This window comes from Hibiscus syriacus, unplaced genomic scaffold, assembly GCF_006381635.1.
Source record: "Hibiscus syriacus cultivar Baekdansim isolate YM2019G1 unplaced genomic scaffold, ASM638163v2 tig00110020_pilon, whole genome shotgun sequence".
NCBI classification, from domain to species: domain Eukaryota; kingdom Viridiplantae; phylum Streptophyta; class Magnoliopsida; order Malvales; family Malvaceae; genus Hibiscus; species Hibiscus syriacus.
The window spans coordinates 2,210,869-2,220,028 of record NW_024062568.1 but is presented as its reverse complement, the minus strand read 5'-3'; the positions used below and the strand labels follow the sequence as shown (position 1 = coordinate 2,220,028).

The following is a 9,160-nucleotide window of genomic DNA, read 5'->3' as shown; positions in this document are numbered from 1 at the left end:
GAACAAGACATTTAGACAAAAATTTTATAGTTTGGTTACCTACAAACAACTATAATAATCATATGATTGTTACACGCACTAAATACCACTGTAAGTATTTTTAATTGATATCGGGGAAAAGGTGACTCACTTTCCAATGATCCTTTTTTCTATTTTATAATCCTGATGACTGACTCTTTATAATGTAAAAATACTAATCAACGATTATTCTTTCATCGATTACAACTCTCCATTTAAATTAGATGGAGTAAATTGTCAACGGCCGATAAAATTTATTCTCATGAACAAACATGCTTTCATACTTTCAAATGGATTGAATAAAAAATATAGATTTCATGTAAAAAGAAAAATGGAGGATATAAATGGGGAGAATAGAACCCTGAACCTAATAAAAAACGAGGATATTTTTATAAATGGCTGATATTAGCTACATTAGTCTTAATTTTCCAATTGGCTTTGCTTTTCCAGTGCATAATCAGTATTTAATATAAAAAAGTCCTTTAAAGAAATGAATCTATGGAAAAAAAAAGTGAAAGAGACAAAAAATCCGACCTGCCGGATTCGAACCAGCGACCTAAGGATATCTTTGAGAGAAACTCACTACAGTCCTCCGCTCTACCAACTGAGCTAAGGTCGGTTGCTGTACAGCCATTGCGTTATATAACTATATTTAATAAATTATTCTTTATCATAACCTGTGATAGATAACTTTTGGAGTTTTGGATACATAATTTTGAAATTATTGAATTGTGGTATTATTTTTCTAAAAATTATATATTTTCATATTTAAATATTAATATACAACTTTTGAGTCAGTAACATATTAGCCCTTACCCTAACTGACGTTGATTTATAGTATATTGTTCTTTTAGTTAAACAACATAATTAGTTGCTTATGTTTTTTAAGGCTTAATATAAAAAGTAATTAAACTATAAAAAAATCAGCTGACCCTATTCTCATATGTAATGAGGTATGGTAGTAGGTTGTCTCCAACGCTAAGTTGAGAGCAACTTCCGTGAAAGACCTCCGACAATTATGAATTGTCCACCGTGGGACTCAATCTCACGACCACAAGGTTAAGAGCCTTCCGCTTACCAACTGAGCTGGACGATTTAAATCCAATTGATTAAGGTTATAGATGTTATCATTTTAAGTGTCCTGTCAGTAATGGCTATTAAAATTAAAAAACTTCTTTAAGTGCCACTCGTATTTATATAATTTTAAAAATTCTATACTAAATCGATCGCTGCCTTTTGTCGTCGTCGACATCGATCGAATCTCCACCATGACACAATCACTCGAAGAACCTCCAACCGACGATTTAAAACCAATGAACAATAATCTTAAAATCACGAAATTGAAGCGACCCGACAACTCATACTAACAAGGCAGATAGAGAGGATGAAGATGACATATAATTTCTTAAATATATTAATTTTTTAGTTTCATTTAAAATAAAATTTTCAAAATTATAAAAATATGACATGTCTTTAATGAAAATTTTTAACGGATGTTATAACTGGGACACTTAAAATAATAACGCTTATAAGTTATGACATTGTATATACGGATTGACTGAAAAATAGTTTAGGTACCTAAATAAGAAAAATGATATAATTTTAAAATTTTTTATATTAAACTTTTTAATTATAAGATATTTTAAGAATTTATTCACACGTTTTAAAGTATAAAATCAATCTACGATTTAGTCTTAAGTTTAGTAGGGTGTTCAAACAATCAGTTCAAACACCGACCGAACTAAGTTCTCCAAAAACTGAATTAATAAAAAATCTTTAATATTAATCGAATAACAAAGTCCGATTAATTTGGTCGTGATTAATTAACCGAAAAATTTATAAATGTTTTTAGTTAGATTAATATGAGTTAAGAGGTATTCTTTTGTTGGATTAAAATTTAATTAAGTCTTGACAATTTAATGAGTTTTAGTGTGTTTAAAAAATAGTTAGATTTTAATTCTTAATAGCTTGAGCTTAATATATATATATATATATATATATATATATCATATTGAATATTTTTGATTAATTAAGTTAATTTGGTTAATTAATCAAGTTAAAATCGAATTAATTTTAATGGTCAACCGTTTAACCGAATTAATTCGATTCAATCGGTTAATTTCGACTAAACCAAAAGTGAACATCCATAATGTTTAGGGACTTTTGGTGCAATATGTGCTTGTATGTATCTGATCGACAAATATGTATCGTTTTTTTGTTGATAATAGAACACGTGATAATCTTGCAAACAAGTTTATCCGTTATAAAATTCCACGCGTCAAAATTCCAAATCACATCCACGTCAGCCAAGACGAAAACATTCTTACATACCAATGTAATGAAACCAAAGCTAAGAACGATGACGACAAAACAAAGAAAACTTGCAGAAAACATACACAGTGATTTTTCCTCCTCCCTTTTATTACAAAAGAGAAATCTAATTTCCTTTTGAATCTCTTCCACAAACCATCTCCAAAATCCCACTTTTGCATCCTCAAAGGTTTTTCTCTTTTACTTTCTCTTCTGTTGGGTTTTCCCATTTTGTTGTTTTGTTGGTTGATTCTGAAATGGGGTTTTTTGTTTTACTTTTCATGGCCAAATGCATTGTTGGTTTTTAGAGTACGTGTTTTAGTTTTTTTTTTTTTTATGAATCTTCTATATGGGTTGTTTGATATGTTCACATTTGTTCTTGTATAATAGGTCTTGTCATTGTAGCTGATTCTCAAGTGGAAAAGCAATGAATTTGGAATGTATTTTTTTTTAATTATGTGTATATAGTCAAGATTATTTTAAAACAATGTACTGTTTGAAATTGTAAATGTCTTCAACAAGAGATGATCGTTTAGGTTTTTGCTTTCATTAGATTTTCTGAATGAGGACAAATTCATGAGAAATTTTGTAGGAATCCACTGGTGTTGTGCTGTGTTCTTTGACCAAGAACTTTACATGCAGAAATGTTCTTTGAGGAGTTCGTATTTTTGGTTACTTGAGCTTTATTTCTTGAAACATGAGTACATGCTCTTGTTTCGTGTGCATAAGGATATTGAACGAATAAGCACTAGGGAAGAAGGTAGTTATGATGTAGAACGAATGTGTGTGTGTATTAATGTCCTAAGATGTTTAGAATCCGAGCTATAAGGAAGTTTAAATTCAAGGTGAAAATTCTTGTGATAAGGTGTAGATATATACATGTGATGTAAAAACATATCTGGTTGCGATATATCGTTATGTATTCTACAGCATATACTATTACCGAGCAGAATTGATAGAGTCATATGTTGTAAACAATCGATGTTCGTACTGAAATTATTCTTTTTCTTTCTAGTTGATGTTCATTGTTTACCAGATCTTGTTCTTGCATATCGGTGGACTTGAAGGCCCGCCAACTTTTGTGGGGAACTTAAGAGGAGCGGCTAGTCTTTCAATTTTTATGAAAAGTGGAATGGTCATTTGGTTCGGAGATGATGTAGGTCAATACTGGACATTCCTGTTCAAATGAGAAACAACTGTTGGATTGTCGAAAATCTGCTGATAAAGGGAAAAAGCCTGCGGAAAAAGACGCAGGCGGTCTGCATTTGTAAATCATGGTTAGTTCCCTTGCTTTAGATGAAACTATAGTGTTTGATTATTGGTATTTTCCCACTTTCTGCATCGACAATGCCACCAGTACTTACCCTTCATTATCTTGATGTACCCTCCATTCGGACTCACATGTTGGATATGAGTACATATCTGAGAACAGTTATGGTTTATTTTCGAAAATTGCTATGTATTTAGAGGGTCATATCCCCGTACCATGTCCAAAAATGCTGTACCCAGTACAAGAGGACAGGAAATGCTGATTAGAACTATTGTTTCTTTTGTTTCCATTGAGTCTATATTATGCTTTGGCTTTTGAGCATTAAGTTATGATCTGATTGAATCTATTATGTAGCTGCAATCACTTGGCACGAGAACAGGAAAAGGTGGACAGGGGATAAATCTCAACAATCGCGAACTACCTGCAAGATCAAGTTATAGGGTATAACGTTTTCTACTTCTTTTGTTCGATGACGGTTTGGTATTTCTATACTGTTACTATTCTAGATGTGGGGAGATAGATGCCATATATGCATCTGGAAACAGCCTAGTTGAAATCTATGTAACCTGGACTAGGTGGTGAGTGTCAGACGTATATGTTTCCGGCACAAGTAGATCTTGATAAAATTTCCATTTGAAGGAAAATGGCTGGGAAGAACCAAATTCTTGGTGCCAATAAACGTTGTCTTACCATCTAGTTCGTCTTCGTATGTGCAGTTAAAAGTTTGAGCTGAAGTTGCTATTCTGCTTGGCTCAAGTGGTATAGATCCAGGTTTGTGGAAAAAATCGAGGCTCTAAGTGTTTTCTCTTAATTTGTTCAAACTTCAATGTCGAACGAAACTTTCGCAGACCCTGCCGAAGTTCGAGTAATGAGAGATGCCTCGTAGGTGGCACATTTTTTACCGTGTGCCTTATTTTTTGGAAGGTGACCGTGAACTGACCTGGTTTCCCTGTCCGAGAAGGTGGCTATTGTTGATGTTTATAGATACAGATTCTCAAACTCCAGAAACTTGTTAGCATAGAATACATATGATCTAACTTCAGAGGGAACTGTCACAGTTGCAGCATAGCAATAGTGATTACAAGGCATAACATTTACGAATTAACGAACATCTCTTCCGATTGTTTCGTTCATGTGCTATATGATATCGACTACTCGATATCCAGATTATTACTAGTTTAAAATTTTCTTACTGTTGCTCAAATATGTTCGATAATAATGCGAAAACTTTATGTTGCAGCTGGTCCACAACACATGAAGACCATCTCTTGACTATGAGCCATTTTCGAAGCCAATTCCTTTGCCTGTAAGTTTCCCAAACCGGACATCAAGAACAGTAGTTGTTTTTATTGAATCAATCATAAAAAAAATTTGAATACGAAAAAATGGAGTGGGTTTGATCTGGTTTCCTCGGTTTAAATGAATTTCTGCAGCCATAGGAATATCATCACAAACAAACGCACATCGACAACTACTAACTGCAATAAACCTTGTTGTGCAGGAAATGGTAGATTTTCTAGTTGATATTTGGCACGACGAAGGGTTGTTCGATTAAATGATCGACGGCGAACGATGATGGAGTACAGGCATCGGAGGCTGTTAGGCAATTGCTGGTCTGGATTTTGTTTGCCTCCTTAGACTTGAGAAACACATTCCGACTATGTCACTTAGATTCGGATATTTGTCTTACACAAATATGTTATTTTTATTTTCCTACTCGGAGAATCATACCGACGTATCGTCTTCTGGATATATTAAACACAAGTATCAAACACAAACACAGATTCTTTAAGAAAACAACAACACTACTATAGTTGCTTTTTCATTGGCATTGTTCGAGTGCTTTGAACAGTTCAAGGTTTGATGATATCGTCACATGTTAGTAAAGCTCAAGTTGATTAAGATTGCCTAATCAACCCATTAAGTAGATTTCGATTAATTTAGTTTTTATGCTTTTAAATGACTACTGACAACAAATAATTTTGGTCAGATTTGAGAGATAAATTGACATTTTATGTAAATTTTCAGGGTCATATTAAAAATTAATCCCTTTTACTAATGTGTTATGTAATAAATCTAATTACATTTAACGTTTTAGTGAACAAAACATTATTTTTTTCAATTTAGTGACAAAAATGAACAATTATAAATTTAGATCGACCATTTCGATAGTTTAACCGAAATTAAAAGGAAAAAAACTAAGGAAAACAAATCTTTGATTTTTCTTCAAAAAACCCAAGCTTTCCCCAGCGAAGTGCTCACTTTTTTTCTTAAAAAAAAAGGATTAATTTAGGTGCAGAAGATGGATAAATTCAAGAATATGTTAAAACCGAAGCCGAATCCACAACAATTACTAAGAGATTGGCAAAGAAAGCTACGTCAAGAATGCCGTAATATCGAACGACAAATCAGAGGCAAGATTTTTCATTTTTTCCATTTCAAAATCTCGATGATTGGTTTTTTGGTGGTAATTTTGGGTTATCAGTCAATGAATAAATGGCTGTCCCTTTTTTTTCCCATTGAGAGCAGCTTCCGTAAAGACCTCCGAATTATGAAATCTCTCCTTGGCCCACGACCTCAAGGTTAAGAGCTCTACCAACTGAACTGGATGGTCATTTAAGGTTTAAAATAATGGGGGTTTCCTTTTGTTTTAGATATTCAGAGAGAGGAGAAAGGTGTACAGAAAGCAATTAAAGAAGCTGCCAAGAGAAATGACATGGGTTCTGCTAAGGTAAAATTTATTTCATTTTCCCTTCAATGGAACTTCAGCTAAATAGATTCATCATGCCATAGTAGTGGAGGAGTTCAACGTTTTTTAGTTGGAATGGTATGATTAGAAGATAAGTTGCATAATTACATTAAAATCATCGAGGCAAACCCGAAGGTTCATGTAGTCACCTTAAAGAGTGACATTCAACAATAGGGACTTGAATCCCAGCATCTCCAATCGCGGCCTCCATTTGTGAATTTAAGCGAACCTATTGGTTCATGTAGCCACCCTTAAGCATGACATATTGTAATTAAGTTCATTGTAAAAGGATCTAGGTCCTAATATGGTGTAGAGTATTTTTGTGCTTTAGAATGCTCAAGTTGATTGGAGTTTGATAGAATGATTGATCGTGCATGAAAAGGATGCCGCTTGATTATCGTAAATCTAGCTGATCTTAGGTATTCATCTGATAAGCTCTGTAGCAGAACTTGGGATCTGGAGTTGTAACTCTTCACTAGTTTTTGTTGGAACCGAAAATTGAAAACAGAAAAAAGAAAGAGGTTGGTTTCTGTCATCAAGAAATGATCATGTTTTCTTTGGGTGGTCTAATCAGCTGAAACCCCTGTGCCTTAGCGGATGTGTTATATGTGAAATCTGTTTCCTTTGTGTTCATGCTTTCATGTCTGTAATTTTGCATTTGCCTCGTTATTGACGAGTCATTTCTTATATACGCATACTCATAGTGACCCTAATTCTATATTTTTTCAGGCACTTGCAAAGGAAATTGTAATATCCAGAAAAACCGTGAACCGTCTATATGATAATAAAGCCCAGCTCAATTCAATATCCATGCACCTTGGAGAAAGTGTCGGTATGACAACTTATGCATCTGAAATCTATGTATTGTGATTATTCCAGTTAATGCTATTATGTCCCAGTACCTTTAAAAAGAACAATTATTTTGAACATAGGATGAGAATGTTGTTTGCTCGGGCTTATTTTCATAAACTTATCAATTTCTCGTATTAGACTTATAATCCGACATACTTAAACACATGTTCGCTTTCTCTTGGAAGAACTGCTTCTTACTAAATGGTCTTCTTGCGGGAATGTATTTGAAGCATTGCTCGAACTGTGGCCATTTGTCCAAGAGTGCTGAAGTCATGAAACTTGTAAACGATGCCATGAAAGCTCCACAATTGGCAGCCACGATGCAAGAATTTAGCAAAGAAATGACCAAGGTAAATTTCAGGTTCGTAATTTTGTTGCATTTTATGTGTCGGTTTTTGTTTCGTAATATTTATCAATCTTGTCAGCTGTATTCCTGTTTCATTAGTTCATAGTGCCTGTTTTCTCAGCATCAACAATATTCTGGTTTTTACCATTGTTGTTCAGAGTTCCTATGTTTCCTCAAGATTGGCTTTTTATATTTTCTTTTGGCCCCAAGATTGGCTTTTTATATGTTTTAAAGATCCTCCAAAAAACTTGGGAAAAATTGAACATACCGCATTGTATATATTCGTATCTGATACATTCAAGTTTGGGTTATATAGATTGAAAGAACAAATCGGTCTACGATTTTGTAACATACGAAAACTGATGAGCTTCCCCTTTTAAAAGTAGAAGGGACTTGAGAAGTGCCATGTCAGAAGCATCTCCATGCTCTTCATATTTTTGGAGTTCCTTTTATTTGTTGTCATAAACTTGGTTTGTAGGCAGGGGTTATTGAAGAAATAGTAAGCGATTCCCTTGACTCGGCATTGGATTCTGAAGATATCGAAGAAGAGACTGAAGAAGAAGTTGACAAGGTTCTTTCGGAGATAGCCGGTGAAACTGCAGCGCAGCTTCCTGAAGCTGTTCGGAAGGAAAGAGTGATGGTGTCTGCCCAAAAAGAAAGTACTTCTCACGAGGTATGCAAAAGTTTAAACCCCTTAAATGTTACTGAAAAAATCTGAAGGATCTAAAATTCGAATAAATACTACAGGAAGAAGCAATAGCAGAGGGTGCCGACGACGAGGAAGAGTTGGAAGAGCTTAGGGCACGGCTTGCCCGAGTTCGGTCGTAAAAACTTTGCCTTTGTTTCATGGTGTTCTTTAGCTGCCTATCAACTGAAACTGTGCTTTGTGTTGTATTACTACATTAAAAGAGCTTTTGAGCTCATCTGTTGTGTTTTGAGTCATTGAACCCACCATTCATGGTGACGTTGGATTTACACTTTGATTACTGAAGTTTTAAAAATTATAAAATATTTTTTAAATTTATCCAAGTGTTACAAAACAATTATTAAATATTACAAAATAATGATAAACTTTGGTAAATTTAAGATTTATTTTACAACAGTTCAATAAATGTTTAATAATTATTACCTAACGTTAGCACAAATGATAAAATTAGTATTTAACGTTTGTATAAATGTTCACTTTGTCTCATTTTTTTTGAAGTATTTTAATTTTAACATTTTAATTTTTAGTCAAAGTAATTTATGTTAAAAGGAAAATGTTAGTTGACTAACGGTTAACATGTGTCACTGATGTATTATTTTCATGTTACGGTCAATACATAATGTAGACATCAATTTTTTCATTTAAATTTATTATAATTATTATTAGTATTATTATTTATTATTAATATTATATATTATTATTATTTAATAAATAATTACAAAACCCGGAGCCCAATAATCAGGCCGTTTACAACCAAACCGGCCCAATCTAGTTCAGGCCTAGCAGAACCTTTTAGGGTTTCCATCTCATCCCCAGCCGCCAGACGATCTCCACCGTTGGATCTGGCAAGATCCAACGGTCCAAAGTTTCAACAAGAAAACCCTAGGGTTATGATACCCTAGGGACCAC

The 9,160-nt window shown here is 33.7% G+C and overlaps 1 protein-coding gene, 1 long non-coding RNA gene and 1 other non-coding gene across 3 annotated transcripts; 2 read left to right on the top strand and 1 right to left on the bottom strand.

The window, feature by feature from the left end:
* Positions 1-546: 546 nt before the first annotated feature.
* On the bottom strand, positions 547-637 carry TRNAY-GUA. Its single transcript is given in 2 exon segments — positions 547-582; positions 601-637. It is a non-coding gene; the product is annotated as a tRNA-Tyr (tRNA).
* Positions 638-2,503: 1,866 nt separating this feature from the next.
* LOC120213038 lies at positions 2,504-4,026 on the top strand. Its single transcript, XR_005524754.1, has 3 exons — positions 2,504-2,518; positions 3,344-3,605; positions 3,953-4,026. It is a non-coding gene; the product is annotated as an uncharacterized LOC120213038 (long non-coding RNA).
* A 1,796-nt stretch (positions 4,027-5,822) lies between these two features.
* On the top strand, positions 5,823-8,508 carry LOC120213230 (vacuolar protein sorting-associated protein 24 homolog 1-like). Its single transcript, XM_039211384.1, has 6 exons — positions 5,823-6,012; positions 6,253-6,329; positions 7,077-7,185; positions 7,434-7,549; positions 8,024-8,218; positions 8,293-8,508. The coding sequence occupies exons 1-6, from the start codon at positions 5,901-5,903 to the stop codon at positions 8,371-8,373; spliced, it is 690 nt and encodes a 229-aa protein (XP_039067315.1). The 5' UTR covers positions 5,823-5,900; the 3' UTR covers positions 8,374-8,508.
* The last annotated feature ends 652 nt before the right edge of the window (positions 8,509-9,160 follow it).

What these genes read in the sequence shown, in the direction of transcription:
- LOC120213230 (XM_039211384.1), top strand. Translation starts at nt 5,901, where the DNA reads ATGGATAAATTCAAGAATATGTTAAAACCGAAGCCGAATCCACAACAA. An exon ending in TTAGCAAAGAAATGACCAAG is followed by an intron (nt 7,550 to 8,023) that starts GTAAATTTCAGG and finishes CTTGGTTTGTAG; the next exon opens with GCAGGGGTTATTGAAGAAAT. An exon ending in AAGAAAGTACTTCTCACGAG is followed by an intron (nt 8,219 to 8,292) that starts GTATGCAAAAGT and finishes TAAATACTACAG; the next exon opens with GAAGAAGCAATAGCAGAGGG.